Raw genomic sequence first — 23398 nt, 5'->3', positions numbered from 1 at the left:
GTCTGTTTGTCTTGTAAACTTCGGTAATGCTCCATAACCCTATTTTGGTGACGAATTCAGGTTAAGGGTGTTACAGAATGGAAGAGAGGAGAGCGGCTCGAACTTGGGTCACTGGTAAGGAAAGCTTAGCATTTTAACTATTAGGCCTAAATCCTATTTCTTGTTTAGTTTTTATTCGTAATCGTATATATTTTAAATATAGCTTTTACCCTTGGTTGTTGAAAATAAAAGGAAAGGAAATGGGTGGTAGGTAGTTCGAACCTAAGACCATAATGGGGAAAGCTTAGGTCTAAACAATTAAGCCTAATTCAATTATTCTCTATCAATTACAATTAACCCCATATATTTTTGAGTGAGACAATTTTACGAGTTCTTCCTTAAATGAAAAATCTAGTCTCACCCCAATCTCTTCAATTGGTACAATATGGGAAAAATCAGATCGACATCGTTTCAACATCGAGACATGGAAGACGTCATGGATGTGGTCGAATTTAGGAGGTAATTGTAATTGGTATGCCACTAGACTGACTCTCTTAAGGATTTTATAAGGTCTGATAAACTTAAGGTTTAACTTGCCTCTTCGTCCAAATCTCAACATTTTCTGCCATGGAGACAATTTCAAGAAGATTTGGTCTTTGAAACTATACTCAATGTCCTTTCTCCTTAGTTTCACATACAACTTCTACCTATCCGAAGTCACTTTCACCCTATCCTAGATTAATCTAATTTTCCCCTCAAACTATTGTACCATTTCAAAACCCAAAATTTTTCTTTCACTCAGTTTAATCCAACACTGTGTTGTTTGACACTTACGTTCATACAAATCTTCATAATGTGCCATTTGTATACTGGATTGAAAGATATTATTATAGGAAAATTCAGCTAGAGGCAAATGTTCCTTCCAACCACCTCATAATTCAATAATGCTATTCCTTAACATATCTTCTCAAATCTAAATAACTTGTTTGGACAATCTATTAGTTTACGGATGGAAAGCAGTGGCTAAAATCCAAGTGAGTATCCAGTGCCTCATGTAATTTCTTCCAAAATGGAGATGTGAAACAGGGATCTTAGTCTGAAATAGTTGATACGAGTACCCTATGCAACCTTACAATTTTTGAAATATATAACTTAGCTAGCTTTTGTAAAGACTAATTCGTACGAAAAAGAAAGAAATGAGTTGACTTATTAATCGATCTACTATTACCCAAATTGAACCTTTCGTTGTGGGTATTAAGGGTAACCCACTAAAAAAGTCCATTGTTATTCGCTATCATTTCCACTAAGATGTTTGAATCAGTTGTAGTAAGCTGAAAGGGAATTGGTGTTCAGCTTTCACTTGCTAAAACGTTAGGCACTTAGCTACAAATTCTGTTACCTCACGTTTTGGTCCAGGCCACTAGTACAATTCCCTTAAATCCCAATACATTTTATTTTCTCTAGGATGCATGGCATAAGGGTTAGCATCCGCTTCCCAAAGTATAGACTATTTTAAATTGTAACGGCCCGATTTTGGGCATAGTCAAAATAGTGATTTTTGGACCACAAATTTGAGACCGAGAAATTATTTTTTTTTTATTTTTTGTGTCATAGTATGATTATGTGAGTGTCTGAAAAATTTTGTGTATTAATTTTAGAGTTTGTGAGCCTAATTGCGAAAAATGACTAAATCGCATAAAGGGAAAAAGTTTTGTTTTACTAGCCAAAGGTGTTAAATAGCTAGAGAACCAAAATTTGGGGTCTTTAAAGTGCAATTAGGCCCTTTAGAAGCTGATGGCCGGCCATAGAGGACAAGAAAATCAAATGGTCAAGGGGTATGTGACTTAATGTGTAATAAAATATTACCCTAGTGACTAGCCATCATCTTTTTCATTTTTCCTTTCTCCTCCACCGAAAATTTCAGCAAGAATGGGGTTTTTGGAAGCTTGAAACTTTCAGCCACTTATACCTCTCTCAAGTAAGTGATTTACATGGTTATTTTTGATGATTTTGGTATATTTGAAACCCTTGTAGCATGAGCTATCTATTGATGAGACTATTTTGCAAAATGGTTGATTGTCTAGGGATTTTCGATGAAAGAATTTATGATGTTTTCTGAGTTTTTATGGAATAAAATGAACATTGGTTGTTAAATGAACAACTTTTGTGAAAGGACTTCTCATGAAAATCCTAATAGGACCATTTTGTAAAGTTTGTAAAATAGATGGTAGTTTTGTGAAATAATGGAAATTTTGGGTTGCTATAAGAGTAAAAAGGGTTTGGCTAGGCTTAAGACATGAAGAAATTTGATAAATATCGATTTTCAAGCCTAAGGGTAAAATGGTTATTTTGTGAAAGTATAGGGGCAAAAGGTCATTTTGCCAAAAATGTGAATTTTTAATTGTCTAAATTTATTTAGTGATTAAATGAGTGAATTTTTATTATTTTAGATCAAGAAATATGAAAACCGAACTTGGACCGGGAAAAGGCCAAGCTTGTGGATTAGGCCTATTAGTTGTTCACTTTTTTTAAGCCAAGGTAAGTTGTACGTAAATAATGCTAATTCAATATTATGATGAATTGTACGATTAGTATGGTATGAATTGTTGATTTGCGTTGTGAATAAGAATTTGTATAATGTAGACTTAAGGTTGAACATTAGGAATAGATTTGGATATTCATGTCATGACATTGGGTGATATGTATGCTAGAGTAAGACATGTCTGGCACATGCATCGGCATAAAGACGAGAGCTAGTGTAAGACATGTCTGGGATATGCATAGGCATAAAGATGAGAGCTAGTGTAAGACATGTCTGGGACATGCATCGGCATAAAGATGAGAGCTAGTGTAAGACATGTCTGGGACATGTATCGGCCTCGAGATATACAAGCTAGTGTAAGACCTGTCTGAGACATGGCGTCAGCTTGTTGCGTGTCAGTGTAAGACCTGTTTGGGACATGGCATCGACACCGATAGATGAGAGCTAGTGTAAGACCTACTGGGACACGGCATCGGCATCGATATATGAAAGTCAGTGTAAGACCTATCTAAGACATGGCATCGACTTTGATGTGCTAGCCAGTGTAAGACCATGTTTTGGACATGGCTTCGGCATCTTATCCCATGTTTAGGGCTAATGAATATCTTGTAGTATTCCAAATGGTCCAATAGAATATTTATGATTTATATCGAAATGAGAGAACTTATGACTATGTGGTGAGTGGTACAGGTACCTAAATGAGAATTTCGAAATACGAGCTTCATTTACGTTATATGTTTAGTAAGGAAGGAAATTGAGTAAGTTATGCTTATGACCATCTGTGTTTTTTACATGAAGTATGAAATGTGAATTCAATCAATTTTGTATGTTTGGTGAGAGATGAATATGAACAATTAATATTTATGAACCCTCACTTTCGTGTGCAAATTGAGTTATGTTAGGAGTATGATCCCTTATGGTAACTTGTAGCTATTTCATTATTTACATGCGATTTTGCTTACCCATTTTCCTTTCCATTTCCTTGTAATGCTGCCAAATTAACCCATGGATCGGATACCGTCAGAGGCCTCGTTCACACTATCATTTGAAGCACTTGGTATAGTTAGTTCTTTTATTTTGATTATGGCATGTATAGGACTTTGTCTTTTGAGTTTTGTGTCTTTATGATTTGGCCAAATGGGTTGGCTTGGGGTGAAACCCCTTTATTTTGTATAAGGCCATAAATAATGGCTAACATCTATCTATGATATGTAATTGATGATGTTTCATGGATGGGCAAATTGCATGAATAAACAAGTACTTGTTAGATTGTTAAAGTGTAATGGAGTTGTTTCTAGATATCTTGTTGGGGTTGAATTGGCTTTGTATTACTCTGTGGATTAGTGGTATGGGTTACTTTGTAGGTTGGTATGAGTAAGGGTGGCAAAAAGGCTTGGTATATAGCCTTATTTTTATCTATATGGGTAGACACACGACCGTGTGTCTAGACCGTGTGCGACACACAGTCCACCCCATGGGCGTGTTGTTCGACCGTGTGTCCCTTGCACCTTGAATTTGCAACTCAGTATGCATGGTAGTAAAAACACGGGAAGAGACACGGCCGTGTGGAGAACACGGCCCCTGGCCACGAGCATTGCCTTGCCCGTGTGCCCCTAATTGTTTGCTGACGTCAGAAACAGAATGCCAAGGTTTTTATACACGGCTGTGGCATGGGTGGGTCATGGACGTATGAGGGACACGACCTATAGACACGAGCGTGTGTCCGACCGTGTGAAAAGCCCTATAGGTTCGAACTAGAAATTAATTCCATATGGGTAAGGGACACGGGTGTGTCCCTATTTTTCTTAGGCTGTGTGAGTCACACAGACCTTCAGCACAACCATGTCGAACTGACCACACGGGTGTATGCCCCTGTTTCAAGTGGTATTTTTTTCAAAGTTTCTAAAAATGTTCGGACTGTCCCCGTACCATTTTCAAAGCATGTTTTGGGCCTCGTAGGCACATATCAAGGTCTTTTAGATAGTTATTGAAAAGTTTTAAATTTGATCTAGTTTTTATAACTCGGAAATGATTGTATGCATGCATTTAAGTTAGGTAATGCCTCGTGCCTGGTCCCGACCTTGGACTTGGGTAAGGGGTGTTACATAAATCCTTATCGTTTGACACACAATACCTTCCACTAAAACACAAAATACCCTTATCATTAAACCCATAATCCTTAGTTTTTCCATCTTCCACTTGCTTAATCCATTGCAACAAGAGACACATCTAATGGTTGTTTATCCTTGATCTCATTAGTCAATGTAGTTTTCACTTGTAGTTCATCTAGTAAGCATCCATCATCCATTAGACTTAACCTAGCAAATATTGCTCTTAGATCATTATCTATTTTCTACTTAGAGCATCTGCCACTGCATTGACTTTTCTGGGGTGGTATTCAATTATACAATTATAATCTTTTAACAGTTTTATCCACCTTCGTTGCCTTATGTTCAACTTTTTCTGGATGATGCGACACTTTAGACTCTTATGATCAGTATAGATATAACACTTCTCACCATACAAGTAGTGCCTCCAAATTTTTAGTGCAATTACCACTACTACCAACTCCAAGTCATGAGTTGGATAGTTGCAATCATGTTATTTCAATTGCCTTGACGCATAGGCAACTAGTTTTTCACCTTACATCAACACACATCTAAGGTTAGTATAGGATGCATCGCTATATACCACATACTCTTTTCTCGACTCGGGTTGAATTAATATGGGAGTTTGAGTTAACACAGCCTTTAGCTTTTCAAAGCTAGCTTGTTGATCATTCGTCCATTTAAACGGAACATTCTTCTCAACAACTTCGCAACCCCTTAAACCCGACTTAGACATTATGGCCGAATCTCGAAGATCACATTGGCCATATTGTTGGCGTAGAAAATCTTTTAACTATTTTTTTCTTTAATAATTGTCATCATTTTAAAACGTCATTTTGTTTTGCTTTAAGAAAAGCCAAGTATTGTCGAAATTGTTTAACTTTAGAAAAAAAATTCAAGTATTGATGGTTTATAGAAAACACCATATTTCAAGTAAATGTCGCAACAAAAAAATAACATAAACACATTCATCATTTTGAAAACATATGTTTAATATATCTTGTAAAATCTCAGTTTAATGATTAGGTAGTGTTTAGTTTCGAAAACAAAGTATTGAGTTCGAAAATATGATCGTTGAGTTGAGTTTGGCATTATTCTGAAAAATCCAATTTTACTTATCAATTTCATAATTTGTTTTAGGTGATATTTTAAAAATTCAAATCATACGAAACAATCCAAAAACAAAATCTAAAAGAAAGTCTCAAGCAATTGTCTACAAAAATAAAAACAAATCCCAAAATATCAAGTACCAAAATATAATAGTTTTTCTAAAAATTTCTGAGTACACCTCCATAAATTGAGCCGGTCCTAACCTTGATTATCATCTAAAAAGCTAAAAACTTAATAGGGTGACACAGAATCACATTTATCATAATGCATAATGACGATGTCCATGCAATGCTTTTTTAGAAATAGTGTAGATTTTTTAGAAAACAGTTCCTACCCATCTTTACTAACCACCATAATTAGTTCCCCAGAACTCGTCTATCCAATAACACACCAATAATGTGGACAAGCCATTAGATATTGTAGTCGAGCTGCCAGAAATGGAGAATTGTGGTCAAGCCACCAAATAATGCAGATATACTATCAGATACAGAATATTGGGGTCAAGCCATTAGAAATTACAAATTACTAAACTGTCAGAATCTTCCTCCGTACAATATTATCCCAACCTCATACATGTGATATGACATACAAAACAGAATTTCAATAGGCATGCTTTACATATGAATCAGATCTTATTACAGTTTATCACAGTGACATGTTTAACATGCAAATCAGAATTAGAATTAGAATAATGGCATGCTTAACATGCGAATCATAATCAGAATAATGGCATGCTCAACCTGCGAATCATAATCAGAATAATGGCATGCTCAACATGCGAATCAGAATGTCAATAAATCAATGTCATGTTTATAATACATGCATAATCAATATTTCCATATATCACATATCATTAGTATTAGGAAAACATACAATGTCAAGTTTATTAAAAAAATCACATAATCACATACAAACATCACAGATCTGAAGTTTAGGAATCATTTACTTGGAATCCTCCTTTTTATTGGATTTTATCAATCCATATGAATACTTAGTGTATTCGCCCATATCCGTTTTTCATAAATTTTATTAAACAATTATGTAATCCTTTCATATATATATTTATCTCTAATAAAAATAATATCATATATTTTATTAAGGGAAATCCCCACACCTGATTTCGTAAATCTGATGACATCTCCATTTCCAACTTCTAAAGGAATTGACCAAATCTTGAATCATTATTTATAAAAAATTCATACCTTATTAGAATAAGTTATTTTAATGAAAAACCCTCAATTTACAATTTTTTGAAATACTTACGTGATCAATTGTACAATCGCACACTTCCAAAAGTGGGGGTTCAGATCAAGGATCTTTGAACAACACTTCATAATATCCAATAAACTGAATGGTTAGTATTGTCCTTATCGAATATATATAAATAAAAGAAAGAATATCGTAGACAAATGATCATCCAAACTTACATAATATGAAGGAATAGGGCCTCAACAACATACCACAAAAAGTTGATTAGAGACGAGGATTCTCAACTAGACTGAAAATAACATAAAAAAATTAGAAATAGGATGTGATATACTTATTTTTATGAACAAAATATCAGAATTTATGGATTAGAGAAATTGGTTATGTGATGAGGAGGAGAAAAGAAGAAGAATCAGAGAATTTAGGTGTGGTCAAAAGCAATGGTGGTGAGCTGCTGGTTTGGCGACCTTTAGAAGTGGTGGAATGGATGAGAAATGAGGAAAAGGGGTAGTGAAACAAAATAAAATAAAATAAAATGGAGGAGCAAGGAGGAGAGGTGGCTAAAGGGAGAAAATGAGAGAAAAGAATAGAAAAATAAAAGTCTGTCTAGGTGCATGGCCAGCCAAGGTATGGTAAATGAGGGAAAAAGGCAATAGGGGGAAAAAATCACCAAAAATGGATCGTAGAAGTGAAAAGGGGGCTATGTAATGTAAGTTGACTAGAAATAAAAAGAAATGAATCATTGCCCAAAAGGAAAGTGAGGTGGACGGCTAAATGGGGTTTGACCCATTTAGAATTGTCAAAAATTAAATAAAAAAATTTAGGAGTGTGTGGCCTTGAATATGAGACTTTTTGGAAATAATTCACTCACTTAACCATAAGGTCATTTAATTTCTTGTGTCATAAACTAATGCAATAAAATAAATAAAATATAGGGCGTGACAACTCTACCCCCTTAAAATAAAATTCATCCTCAAAATTTACCTAGTCCAAACAAGTAAGGGTAGAGGTGACTCATCGATTCCTCGAATTCCCAAGTAACTTCATTAACACCATGATTCTACCATATGACTTTTACTAGAGGAATTTTCTTTTACCTCAATGTCTTAACGTCATAGTCCAAAATCTAAATTGGTTCTTCCTCATGTAAGAAATCAGGTTTGACCTTGATCTCATTGATCGGAATCATGGGAGATGGATCCAAACAATATCTCCTGAATATAGAAACATGAAACACGTCATAGATAGGGTCCAGTTTTGAAGGTAACTCTGACTAGTAAGCCACTAGTCTAATCCTTTTAAAAACTATACAAGGTCCAATAAATCTCGAGCTCTGCTTACCTTTACGTCCAAACCTTAGTACTTTCTTTCACTATGGAACCTTAAGGAAAATTTGGTCCTCAACACTAAACTCAATAGCCCTCCGTCTCAAGTCGGCATAAGATTTCTGTCGATCAAATCCTTCTCTCAATCAATCTTAAATCAATTTCACCATATTCTCAGTTTCTTGCACCAAATTTGAACCTAATAGTTTATTTTCCCCTAGCTCAGTCGAACACAAAGGTGTACGACATTTTCAACCATACAGTGCTTCATAAGGAGACATTTGAATGCTCGACTAAAAACTATTTTTGTACACGAACTCGGCTATGGGCAAGTGTTGCTCCCAACTACCACTAAAATTAATAACACAACCCCTTAACATGTCTTCCAGAATCAATATAACTCGCTTACATTGCTCATTAGATTGTGGATAAAAAGTTGTACTAAAGTTCAATCGAGTTCCCAAAGCCTTGTACAACTTTTACCAAAACTGATATGTAAATCGAGGATCCCGATCGAAAATGACAGAAAACGGTACACTATGAAGTGTCACAATCCTTGAAATGTACAACCTTCCCAACTTATGTAATGAACAATCAGTACGAACAGGTAGAAAGTGTGCTGACTTAGTCAGTCGATCTACTATAACCCAGGCTGAATCCTTCCCACTGATGAAATCCATTGTCACACGTTCCCACTTTAACTAAGGAATATGAATACACTGTAACAAACTAGAGGGGAACTAATGCTCAACCTTGACTTGCTGGCGGGTCTGGCACTTACTCACATACTCAGTTACATCACGTTTTAGCCCTAGCCACCAATACAGTTCTCTCAAGTCTTGGTACATCTTATTTCCTTTAGGATGCATAGTGTAAGGGCTACTATTCACTTTCCAAAGTAAAGAGTCACTCAACTTTCAATCATCGGGCACACGATATCCCCTATGAAAGCACAGAACTAGAACAAAATTAAGGCCAAAGTCAATATTCTTACCTTTCTCAACCTGTCTGAATCAAGGTGCGAGAGATGCATCAACAAATTACTTCGATAGAATCTTATCCACTAGGGTAAGTTTTATTTACAACTCTGCAAGTAAACCTTTATCATCAATCAATCTCAACTTCACAAACATCACTCCAAAATCACCCATTGATTTCTTACTAAGTGCATCAACAATAAATTTCATCTTTTCCAAATGGTATTCAATAATCCTTAAGCAACCTAATCCATCTCATCTACCTCAAGTTTAACTCTTTTTGGGTGAGAAGGTACTTAAGGCTCTTATGATCTGTGTAGATAATACATTTCTCACTATAAAGATAGTGCCTCTAAATCTAGGGAAAAAACAAAAGTTACAAGTTTGAGATAATGAGTTGGATAAATTATGCTCATGAAGCTTAAGCTATCTTGAGGCGTAGGCCACAACCTTACCGTCTTGCATCAAAACATAACCAAGATTTGGTATAAGACACATCACTTAATACCATATAATTCTTCCTAAACTCTAGCTGAATTAGAACAGGCGCTTGAGTTAACACAGATTCAAGCTTTTCAAAACTCTCTTGTTGCTCCTTAGTACACTTGAGAGGTGCAATTGTCCTTAATAGCTTGGTCATTGGAGCTTCAATCAAGTAAAAGTCTTCCACAAACCTCCTATAGTAGCCAGCTAGTCCTAAGAAACTTTGGATTTCACTAACATTATTACGTTGCTTGCAGTTCAAGATAGCCTCAATTTTCTTTGGATCGATATCGATACCCTCAGTTGATACTAAATGTCCCAGAAACATCACTTAGTGGAGTTAGAACTCACACTTACTCAATTTCGCATATAGTTATTTCTCTCGGAGGATTTGTAAGACGTCTTTTAAATGCTCATCATGTTCTTTTCAGATTTAGAGTAAATCAAGATGTCGTCGATGAAGACTACCATAAATTTATCAAGATAGGGTTGAAAAACCCAATTCATTAGGTCTATAAAGGCTACCAGAGAGTTCGTAAGACCAAAGGGCATCACAAGGAACTCGTAGTGACCATACCAAGTCTTCAATCCGATCTTAGGAACATTCGTCTCTTTCACTTTCAACTGATAGTATCCAGACCTTAGGTCGATCTTATAAAACACCTTTGCACCCTTGAACTGATAGAATAAAACATTAATCGTCGAAAAAGGGTATCGGTTCTTTATGGTCAACTTGTTCAGTTGTCAATAATCAATACAGAGTCTCATGAATCCATCTTTTTCTTTACAAATAGAATATGAGTCCCCAATGGTGACACACTAGGTCTAATGAATCCATGATCCAAAAGTTATTGTAACTGCGCCTTAAGTTTTACTAGCTTTTTAAGTGCCATACAATACGAGTTGATAGACACTGGAGCTATTCCCAACAATAAATCAATGTTAAATTCAACCTCATGCTCTAAAGGTAATCTAAGAAACTCCTCTGGAAAGACATCGAGATAATCATTAACTGTACTAATTTCCTCAACAGATGATTCACTAACACTCGTATCGTGAATATAAGCCAAATATGGTTTGCATCTTTTACACACCAACTTTTTGGCCACTAGAGTGGAGATCATGTTAGATAAGTAATCTCTACGCTTTCCAACCATTATTATCTTTTTTTGAATGGCAGTTTTCAAAGTAACCCACTTTGTAGCGCAACCCAAACTGACTTGGTGTTCAACCAACCAATCCATTCCCAAAATAAGATCGAATTCACCAAAAGGTAATCCTATCAAGTCTGTCAGAAATACTTCTCCTTGTATCTCTAACGGGCATCGTTTATAGATTTTATGCACATAAACAAATTGCCCTAAGGGACTAATTACAATCACATTACTAACAGTCTCCTCTACTTCGATTCCCAATTTATCAGCCATTAAGCATGAAACATATGAATGGGTTGAACCAATATGAATCAGAGCGAAATACTGTACAAAATTAATAGTAAAGGTACATGCTCTAATGTCAGCTGCATCACAGTTCTTTCTGCATCTAGCTATATAGACTAGAGTAAGCTGTCTAGTATCAGCTCGGTCAGCACCTTGACCCTGAGCTCTTTGCCTCTGTTCAATATTACCACCCATATCAGACCTTGACCTCCCTTACGCTGCTGTCCAACTCTTTGGCCCTGAGCTCAATTTTGATTGCTTGTTTCTGTTCATTCCGGAGTGGACAATCCTTAATTTTATGACCCAAGGATCCACATCTACGGCATATACCCAAGCTCCTTCAGTATTCACCAGGATGCCTCTTGCCACAACTAGCACAATATTGGGCTCTTCCACCATCAGTAACAGTAGCAACATTCTGCCTAGGTCGATCGTCTCTGGCTAGCTTATTAAGTAGTGGAGCCTGGATCAGTAGGAGCAACATCTCTTTTTGTAAGGACTCTAACTTTGTCCCTCTTTTCATGTTCCAAACACTTCACTTTCTCCACTATCTTGGTTTTCTCCACTAACATTTTAGAAACCCTTTCTTGGTGAGAGGCCACTAGCACCATCAATTCATATTTGAGTCGGCTTTTAAATTTGGCACACCTATCTTGCTCAGTCGCAACCATCCCCTAAGCATAGTGACTCAGCTGCAAAAATTCGGCCTCATATTCAGCCATAGATCTGTACCCCTGTTTAAGCTCAATAAACCCCAGTTTACGGGCCTCAACATAATGCTTTCCAACTTAATTGTTCTAGAAAACATCTAGAAAATATACCAGGTCAATCTCTCAACCTGGGTACCCCTCATAACAGCTTATGTTGTCGCCAATAGTAAGCCTCATCTATCAGCAGCGATATTGTACCATTCAATTTCTGTTATGGGGTGCATTCCATGTCATTCAGAATTCTTTCTGTAACCTCTAACTAGTATTCTGCTACGGTGGGGTTCGTCACAGCAATGCCCATAAACAATTTGACTCTGTTAGATCGAAGCCTCTCTACGATAGCCCCACAATTTCTAGATCCACTATAGGTTCCAACTACATGCTAAAGAACCCTAAGCATGGCCTGCGACATAGCATCGTCAGTAGGCTCCTAATGATCCTCCTCAACAGTGGACTAGTTTTCAACCTGGTCATCCACTGAACTCAAGTTTAGTCACAGGTTCAAGTGTGCGCATTTGCGATGCAAATGAATCAATCTAGGTTCCTAAACCCTGCTCTCCACGAACTCTCATACCCAAGTATGAACGCCTTGAGTACTCATCTTTATTACCAGATTCCTAAGTTTTATGAAGTTTTATCTGACAATTAGAAACTAGCTTTCATTATTATTTTAGAATGTTTTCAATTTTAAAAGTTGTCACTATAGTTTTAGAATCTATAGTTTTCAGAATCTAGAGTTCACAATCTATAGTAATCTATATTTTCACAAATTAAAGTTTCACAATTTAAAATTTTAGTAAGACAGAAGTACTTATCTTGGGCCAGTTTCACTGTCTCGGATTTTCAGAACAAAGCAAAACTTTAGTTCGAAAGTGAGTTTTAACTATGGCATGTATTTTTCCCAAAATACCTTTTTTTTCACAAATATGCATACATTTTCAAAAATAACCCGAACTCTAATACCACTAAATGTAACCCCATAAACCCGACCTAAACGTTACGGCCAAATCTCTAGGATCAAATTGGCCATGTTGTTGGCGTAGAAAATCTCTTAACTATTTTCTCTTTCATAATTTTCATCATTTTAAAATGTCATTTTGATTTTCTTTAAGAAAAGCCAAGTATTGTCGAAATCGTTTATCTTAGTATTGATGGTTTATAGAAAATATCATATTTCAAGTAAATGTCACAACGAAAAAATAACATAACACATTTGTCATTTTGAAAACATATGTTTAATATATCTTGTAAAATCTCAGTTTAATATATAGGTAGTGTTAAGTTTCGAAAATGAAGTATTGAGTTTGAAAATACAGTTGGCATTATTATGAAAAATCCAGTTTTACTTATCAATTCACAATTTGTATTAGGTGATAGTTTAAAAATTCAAATCATGCGAAACAATCCAACAACTAGAATCCAAAAGAAAGTCCCAAGCGACAGTCCATAGAAATGAAAACAAATTCCAAAATATCAAGTACCAAAATATAATAGTTTTTCTTAAAATTTCTGAGTGCACCTCCATAAGTTGAGCCTATCCTAACCTCGATTATTATCTGAAAAGATAGAAACTTAAAAGGGTAAACTTTTTCAAAACCCAGTGTGGTTACAAATCATATCAACAGAAATTAATACAAAACATCATCAATTTAACAAATCACATATATACATAAATATACAACCACAGAATCACATTTATCAGAATGTATAATGACGATGTCAATGCAATGCTTTTGCAGAAACAATGCAGATTTTTCAGAAAATAGTTCCAGTCTATCTCCGCTACACAACATAATGAGTTTCTCAGAACACGTTCATGCAATAATACACCAATAATGTGGACAAGCCACTAAATATTGTAGTCGAGCTACCAGAAACTGAATATTGTGGTTGAGCCACCAGATAATGTAAATATACTACTAGATATAGAATATTGTAGTGAAACCACCAAAAATTGTAGATTACTAAATTGCCAAAATCTTCCTCTATACAATATTATCTCAAGTCCTTGCATTTGATATGGCATATAGAACAGAATTTCAGTACACATGCTTTACATGCGAATCAGATCTTATTATGGTTTATCACAGTGACATGTTTAACATGCAAATCAGAATCAGAATAATGACATGCTTAACATGCGAATCATAATTAGAATAATATCATGCTCAACATGCGAAACAAAATATCAATAAATCAATGCCATGTTTATAATACATGTATAATCAATATCGCCATATATCACATATCATGAGTATTAGGAAAACATACAATATCATGTTTATCAGAAAAATCACATAATCACATACAAAAATCACAAATCTAAAGTTTTGGAATTACTTACTTGGCATCTTCCTTTTTATCAGATTTTATCAATCCATATGAATACTTAGCGTATTCGTCTAATTTTGATTTTCAGAAATTTTATTAAATAACTATTTAATCCTTTCATATATATATTGATCTCGAATAAAAACAATATCATATATTTTATCAAGGAAAATCCCGACACTTGATTTCACAAATCCATTAACGTCTTAGATTCCAATTTCTAAAGGAAGAGATCAAATCTTGAATCCTTACATATAAACAATTCATACCATAGTATGACAAGTTATTTTAATGAATAATCCTCGATTTGCAATTTGGTAAAATACTTACGTAATCGATGTACAATCGCACACTTCTAAAAATGGAGGTACGGATTCGAGATTTTTGAATATCACTTCATAATATCCAATAAACCGAATGATTAGTATTATCCTTATCGAATATATATATAAATAAATGAAAGAATATCATAGATATAGGATCGTCTAAACTTACATAATATCGAAGGAATAAGGGCTTAACAACTTTCCACGGGAAGTTGATTATAGAGGAGTATTCACAACTAGATAGAAAATAACACAATATAAAAAAACAAAAGAATTAGAAATAGGATGTGATATACTCTATTTTATGAACAAAATATTAGAATTTAGGGATTAGAAAAATCAGTTACGAGAAGAGGAGGAGAAAAAAAAGAAGAAACAGAGAATTTAGATGTGGTCGACGGTAACGGCGGTGACGACAGTGAAGTGGTGGTTTGGTAGCCTTTAAATGTGGCAGATTGAAGGAGAAATGATAAGAAGGGGTGGTTAAAACAAAAGAAAATAGGATAAAGGGGGGAGCAATGAAGAGGGGAGTAAAGGGAGAAGAAGAAAGAAAAATAAAAATAAATATGTGTTTAGGTGCGTGGCAGACGAAGGTATGGTAAATGATGGAAAAAGGCAATATGGGGGACAAAGGCACCAAAAGTGGATCATAAGAGTAAAAGAAAAAGAATCCTTGCCCACAAGGCAAGTGAGGTGGATGGTTAAGGGGGTTTGACCTACTTGGAATTCTCAAAAATTAAATAAAAGAATACTAGGCCATGTAATTTCTTATGTCATAAACTAACGTAATTAAATAAATAAAATATGGGGGGTGAAAAACTTAATTAGTGAAGCGGCAATCAAAGAGAACCCTTCAACAAATCTACGATAATACTCGACTAAACCAAGGAAACTTCAGATTTCAATAATATTTTTGGGTTGTTTACATTTTAGAATCTCCTCTATATTTTTCGGATCTACACGGATACCCTCTGTGGATACCACATGCCCGAGAAATATAACTTTCTTAAGCCAAAATTCGCACTTAGTTTGGCATATAGTTTCTTTTCGTAGAGGATTTGCAAAACTTTCCTAAGTTGTTCATCATATTCGGTTTTTGAATAAACCAGAGTGTCATCGATGAACATAACAATGAACTAATCAAGGAAAAGTTGAAACACTTGGTTCATTAGATCCATAAAAGCAGCAGGAGTATTGGTTAATCTAAAAGGTATCACAAGGAACTCGTAATGTCTATACTGAGTCTTAAATGCGGTTTTAGGCACATTTACCTCTTTTATCTTTAGTTGATAGTACTTGGACCTTATATCTATTTTGGAAAACATTGTGTCATCACGAAATAGATCAAATAAGTTGTTGATCCTAGGCAGAGGATGTTTATTCTTAATGGTCAGTTTATTCAACTGTCAATAATCAATGTACAACTTAGGGAGCCATATTTCTTCCTAACAAACAAGATCGAGACTCCCCATAGAGAAACACTGAGTTTAATAAACCCATGATCCAAAAGCTACTGAAGTTAGACTTCAAATTCTTAAAGCTCTTTAGATGTCATGCGGTAGGGAGAAATGGACACCAAAGCAGTCTCTTTCAACAACTCAATTTCAAATTCTACCTTACAATCTGAAGGTAACCCTAGTAGTTCTTTGGGAAAGACATCTAACAATTCTTTAACTGTTCAGATACCATCTATGATAGAGCTATTCACATTCATATTCACATCCATCATATAAGCTAGATAAACCTCACACTTTTTCTGAACTAATTTTTCGACAACCATAGCGGAGATTAAATTGGATAAATAGTTTTGTCACTCCTCAACCATAAAAATCTCACTACCTTCAATTATTTTCAAGGTTACTCTCTTAGTGGCACAATCCAGGCTAACTTGGTTTTCTACTAATCAATTCATTCCTATAATTAAATCAAACTCCCCAAAAGGCAATTCCATAAGATATACTAGAAAAACTACACCCTGAACCTCCATTGGACATCTTTTATAGATCTTATTCACAACAATCGATTATCTTAAAGGGCTTACTAGGTAATATCAATAGTGGATTCCTCTACTCTGAAACCCAATTTATAAATCATATCACTAGCAACATATGAATGGTGTATCCTATGTCTATTAAGGAAAAATATGAGATAAAATGAATAGTAAAAATACCTGATATGACATTAAACACATTTCTATCATCACAACCTTTAACAGCATAAATAAGGGTAGGTTGTCTAGCTTTAGTTCGATTTGCACCAGTTGCTATGGTATTTGCAACCCTATTTTATCCTCAACCCTTCAGAGGTAACTGACCTGCTATATAATTTTGTGTCTAATTTTGGCCCAGAGCTTGCACTTTCTTGTTTCAACGAGGATAATCTTTTTCCAAATGCTTTGTCGACCCACACCTCAAAAAAGTACCTAACGCTTTCTAGCTCTCGCTCATATGGTCCTTGTCAACCTAACGCTTTCTAGCTCTCACTCACATGGTTCTTGTCATAATATGAACAGTTGGTTGTCTTATATCGAAAGTTAGCCATAACAACCCCTTGATGTGTTCTACCCTCTTTGGTTTGTTTCGGAGGACAAAAATTTGAACTAGTGGAACTGAAATCTCTCTTAACCGAAACCTTACTCTTATCCTTTTTTTCGCGTTCCACCTGTTTGATCTCCTCCACAATTTTGGTTTTCTCCACTAAGGTATCAAACACTCGTTCTTGGTGTGGAGCAACTTGTATCTTGAGGTTGAAATGCAGCCCATGTTACAGCTGCTACAACCTTAGCGCAATGCTGGCGGGGTCTGGCTTGGTCCCTCCTATTACAACATCGATAATTTTGAATATGTATCCAATGCAAAACAATAGTAAGTTTAGATGAGCTTAGTAAGATTCTACACAATAAGGAACAAAAGTATTACATTTCTAAGAATGAAATATATAATCATAGATTTTTTAACTCTCTGTGTATCTTAGGTAATTCAGTAATATCCTAGTGTAACCCAAGCTATGGAATCTCCAAACCAATCGTTTAGTGGGCTTAGTTCTGGGATTAGATGTAATCTTCCAACCTGGCCTAGATGTTAGGCCCGAATTAAGAAGATTACATTGGCCAACAAAATAGCCAATAATCTAATAACGTTTACAAAATAGTCATTTTAAAAATTTTATTTATCTTAGAAGAAAACTTAGCCTATTTCTAGAAAAGCTTATGTGTTAATCAAAACAAATTAAGTTTAACATTTTCCTTGTAATAGTGATTGCTTTTGAAAACTTAGTTAATTTCCAATTTATTTACTATTCAAAATTTATTTAAAATCTAGCAGTGAAAAAGTGATATTCAACTTAGTTTCAATTAAGAAAAATTAGAATTATTTTATTCATAATTAATTATAAATCCATGTTTCAGTATTCTAAATTCAAATTAAATGTAATGCATGCTATATAAACCCAAAACCTAAGTCTCATGTTACAATTCAAAAATAAAATAATACAGTTTCTGAATAAAGAAAATTTCTATTAAAAATACTTTATAAAAAAATGGTTCCAAGACAAGACCATGCAAATGACGTGTCCTCACCCTAACCTGATGGGTTATCTAAAAAGATGAAAATTAAAGGGGAGTGAGCTTAAGAAGCTCAGTGTGAGTCCTATCTCAAGTTAGCGCAAAATAGTAAGCATGTATATAACAAACCATTTTTAGAACAAACACAATCGTATAACAAAGCATAAGCCGACAATTATTTTGAGTATGTATGTGAATGTCAATAGATGCAAGAATAACAGGAAAGATCCTACCCATACTGCGTTACATGTAATAATAAAAGTTCCCCAGAACTCTTCCAACCAATATACTTCATTTTGTGGATGAACCATCAGTATTTGCAGATAAAATACCAATAGTAAAAATTGCGGATGAACCACCAGTATTTTCAAATAAAAAATTTGCAAATAAACTACCCCTTGTTATAGATGCACATATTTGCAAATAAAAGTTGTCAGTAATTTGTGGATGAACCACCAATATTGTAGATTATTAAATTTCCAGTTTTTTCTCCTTAGAATCGTCCTACCTCATGCAATGCGGTATGACATACTTGTAATAGTACATGTGAAAACAGTAGACATGCTTAACATGTATTCAGTTCAATAGTAGTAGTAATAGACATGCTTAACATGTATCTGGTTCAAAAGTAATAGTAGGCATGCTAAACATGCAATTGATAAGACAGTGGTAAGAATAACAGTATCAGTTTATCAAAGAAACAATGACAGTAGACATGTAACATTCACATATCATCATTGTATAGTAGCAATTCAATCATCAGCTCATAGATTCTAGCATGTTTATAATATAATATCATGTACTCAATTAACAATTCACAAAATTCTGGGTAATACTGTAAAATAAGGGACACACGTCTATCTGGCCAGGCCATGTGAGAAGTTATAGGTTGTGTGGAAGGGTTACAATACCATGTAAGAGACTATAGCTGTGTAGTAAACGTAAAAGTTACCCTACAGGAGAGACACGACCTTGTGGCAGGACATGTGGAAGGTTCTTGGTCGTGCAAAAATCAAAGTACCCTAATATTACACAAAGTTTACCTTGATTCACTTGGTAAAGAACACACACCTTTTATCAGGAGTCTGATCGATGTTCTTACTATCAAATCCGATCTGATTCACCTCAATCTAGTCCTTCAATGATATTTATACATGAGTTAATGATAGATTTAAATATTCGTCAAGATTAACAAAAGATTTTACAAGAACCGTTAAAAGATTGTTTAATTGAACAAAAGATTAGTATCAGATATATATACTACGAAAATTTGGAATCTGAACTTCAGAACAACATGTACTTATCATTTCTTGGCAAAGATCAAGATACTACAGACAAAAATTATGAAACTAGTAGAAAAATGATTGAATAGATGATGTTTTAATCCGAGAAAGGAAAATATTCAGCAAAAAAAAGATGAAAAATATGATGCAAAGAAGAGTGAAAAATAAAAGAGAAGAAATATGATAAAATAAGGATAAATCTTAACAGGAATTGAGAACAAAGTAATATGCCTAGTCTAATTGGGAAAAGATTGAGTAAATACCTAGGGTTTGAAAACCCTAGAAGGCTTCATGGCAATTTATCCATTATGTCCAAAAATAAAAGGAATGGAAGGGAGGAGAGTAGCTCAAACTGTCACACCCCTAACTCATATCCGTCACTAGAATAGGGTTACAAAGCATTACCGAAGTTTACAGATCAAATGCAGTAAATTCGTAACATTTACTATTCATATTCGAAATCAATCATATTCAATCATAATGTCTCTTATATAGGCTCTAGAGACCCAAAATATGCACTTAAAACAAGTCGGGACTAAACTAGGAACTCAGAATTTTTTTCATCAAATTTTAGAATTTTCCTTAGGTTTAGGGGACACACGCCCATGTGTCCAGGCTGTGTGGCTCACACGGCTAAGTGACACGCCCGTGTCCCAAGCTGTGTGGGCATTCAATGTGAGGAACACGGTCGTGTCCCAACCTATTTTCAAATTAGGGTAGCTATTGACTTGGGTCACACGGTCAAGCCACACGCCCATATGCTAGGCCATGTGTCACACACGGCTGGGACACATGCCTGTGTCTACCCGTGTAAAAATACCTGGGCATTCTGTTTCACAATTTTAAAGATGTAGGGGACACACAGCCAAACCACACACTCGTGTGCATGGCCGTGTGTTACACATGGTTAGACACACGCTCGTGTGTCTACCTATTTAGACGAAAATAGGCCATTTTCAAGGCAACTTTTCTCGTCCAAATTTTTCTTCAACCTACAACAACACTTTAATACATTCACCAACCAATTCAAGACATTAAAACCAAGCCAAAACCAATCTTATGCATGATATATCATCACATGTATTTAAGTATTCAAACTTACCTTTTTGTATAATCATATAAGTTTATCAAAATTCAATTTATCATACCAAGCACATATATATTAAACATGATATAACCTCATACACATACATCAAACATGCCATCACTAGCCATTCTAATGGCTAGTTACAACCAACCATATACATGTCATCATTGGCCAATTTAACCTATACATGCCATTATACCAAAATAAGTTTTCTATTTATACCAAAACAAGATGAAGGATAAGGTGATGATGCTCCGACCGATTTCCAACCTTTATGAGCTTCCGAGCACTATAAAATAGTGGAAAATAAACAGAGTAAGCATATAATGCTTAGTAAGTTCGTATAACATGAAATTAACTTACTAATCATGTTCATCTAAAATAAGAACTCATAGTACATCCAAATCAATAAAATCAATAGCCTAACCACACATAAATCCTCATCAAGCATGTTAGTTATATAAATTCAAATAAATACCAAGGAATATAGATATCACTCCAAGTATCAAATGAACATATGAGTATCATATTCTTGTATTTTAAGTATTTATTTTTTATTTTTTAATAATATTTCATCATGAATTCATATCATTTCATACCAAAAATTTACTTGTTGAATCATTTAAAATATTGATGGATACATGGGCAGTACACTCAAAGTGTACTATACGGTAAGTCTGTCAATTTATATTCAAGAGTGCTTGTAAGAGCACATAAATAGGAAACTTATCCAAGCTAAATAAAAAGCTCATAAGAGCAATATTCAGGAAGCTTGTGTAAGCCTATAACGGGTAGCTCTAAAGAGCCATTAATCGGGGAGCTCCGGATGGCCATATATCAGGAAGTTCAAGCGAGTCATATCGGGAAGCTCACAAAGAGCCAATTAATGGGAAGCTCACGAAGAGCCATATAATCCAGAAGCTCATAAGAGCTAAGGTGTGTCCACAACACATGTAGGATCACAACCTATCAAGATGCTCCGAAGAGCTATAACGGGAAGCTTACAAGAACCATCATACGAGAAGTTCAGGAGAGCTAATAACGGAATGCTCTTTTGAGCTATGGTGTGTCTGCAACATATGCATGACCACAACCAATACAGGAGCCCAATATCTAATTAAATTTCATGTATTCAGATGGGATTTAATATTTACCGAGTATTATCGGATTTATGAATTTATTTTCTCGACACTTGTTCGTACACGAGAATCTACTAATTCGATACTTTTTGTTTTCCTAGATCCAACTCTGTACTATATCTATCTGGATCTATATGAGTAAATTTAACTGAATTTAATACAATTCATATCAAATTCAATCCAATTCACATCCTAGGTAAAATTACCATTTTACCCCTAAACTTTTAATTAATGATGATTTCGTCCCTAGGCTCAGAAAATGAAATTCATGCAATTTAATCCTTGTTCCAAGCCTAGCCGATTTTTACATATAACATTTACAGCCCATGTATTTTAAAAAAATAAAAAAAATTTCATAAATTTTTCATCTTTTCAATTTAGTCCCTAAATCACAATTTTATGAAAATTTCCTTTACAAAAGTTGTTTATCTATCAATAACCTTTCATTTTCTACCATAAATTTCAAAATTTTAGCATAAACATCCATGGAAAAGTTTTTATACTTTGATAACTTTACAAATTAATCCCCAAAATAGCTATCTTAGGTTATTACGATCTCGAAAATATAGAAATTACTAAAAACGGGTCAAGATTACTTAGCCAATTAAGCTTGCTTGAATTTCTTTCTCTTAGCTAAGGTTTCCATAGAAAATTTGAGGAAGATGATAATAAAATGATATTTTCTTTTATTTAATTAACTTATCATCTTTTCATTTTTTCAACTTTCCAATTTCATCCTTTTCTTTAATTAATGTTCCATGGATGACTAAGAATGCTTATCTACTAACTACATTTATTTGTATAATTACCATATAAGGACCTCAAGTTTTGAGTTCCATAGCTATTTGATCCCTCTAACTACTAGAATTCAACTTTTGCATTTTATGCAATTTGGTTCAAATAATCATGTAATCAGTAAAATTTCCTAATGAAATTTCTTTATACAATATTCCTAACATACAGTAGACCATAAAATAATTTTAAAATAATTTTTTCTTGCGGACTCGAGTTTCGGGACTTTTTTTCTTGCAGACTCGAATTTGCGATCCTGAAACCACTGTTCCAATTTCACTAAAAATGGACTGTTACACAAACTCGAGTCACTAGAAAGGGAAGCTTAGCATTTTAACCATTAGGCCTAAAGTCTAGTTCTTATTTAATTTTTATTCCTAACCATATATATTTTAGATGTAGCTTTTACCCTAGGCTGCTGAAAATAAAAGGAAAATAAAAGGGAGGTAGGTAGCTCAAGGGGGAAAGCTTAGGTCTTAACCATTAAGCCTAATTCAATTCTTGTCTATCCACTAGAAGTAAGATAGCTCAAGATGCAAAATTCCAAGGTCCTCCGTCATAAATCTCGGCAGCACCACCACCAACTACAAGGGTACCGGTAGGTCTAAGGGGGAAGCAAATCATGAATGGCTTCGGCTTACACATAATGAGAAAACAATATTACTGTAATAGCCCATTTTTCAGTAGTACCAGAAACGATAGTTTCGAAACTCCGTTCTCCGATGATCGAGTCAATAAATATTATTTATTAATATTTATGAGTCTATTATAGAGTTGATTTCTAGTCCGGTAATTTTATTGATCGGTTAGTTAAGATATAATGACTAAATTGTATAAGTTATAAAGTTAATTGTTATGAATTTTTAATTTTGTAAGGACTCATAAGGTATATAAACAAGGCCTGATATGGCATATAGACCATTTTAGGAACTTGTATGGACAGTTGGTGATGGGTTTTATATTTTATAAAGGTTATAATTAAGTTAAATATATTATAAT

General features: G+C 34.5%; 2 protein-coding genes across 2 annotated transcripts; both read right to left on the bottom strand.

The window, feature by feature from the left end:
- Positions 1-8071: 8071 nt before the first annotated feature.
- Positions 8072-10058, bottom strand: LOC107917407 (uncharacterized mitochondrial protein AtMg00860-like). The gene is made up of 2 exons (XM_016846762.1): positions 9703-10058; positions 8072-8159 (listed from the first exon to the last, which is right to left on the bottom strand). The coding sequence occupies exons 1-2, from the start codon at positions 10056-10058 to the stop codon at positions 8072-8074; spliced, it is 444 nt and encodes a 147-aa protein (XP_016702251.1).
- A 520-nt stretch (positions 10059-10578) lies between these two features.
- LOC107917406 (uncharacterized) lies at positions 10579-11364 on the bottom strand. The gene has a single exon (XM_016846760.1). The coding sequence runs from the start codon at positions 11362-11364 to the stop codon at positions 10579-10581; it is 786 nt and encodes a 261-aa protein (XP_016702249.1).
- Positions 11365-23398: the final 12034 nt, after the last annotated feature.

The sequence above is a fragment of the Gossypium hirsutum genome, chromosome A01 (assembly GCF_007990345.1).
Source record: "Gossypium hirsutum isolate 1008001.06 chromosome A01, Gossypium_hirsutum_v2.1, whole genome shotgun sequence".
NCBI classification, from domain to species: domain Eukaryota; kingdom Viridiplantae; phylum Streptophyta; class Magnoliopsida; order Malvales; family Malvaceae; genus Gossypium; species Gossypium hirsutum.
Note: the sequence above shows the minus strand (reverse complement) of the source record. Positions and strands in the feature narration are given on the sequence as shown.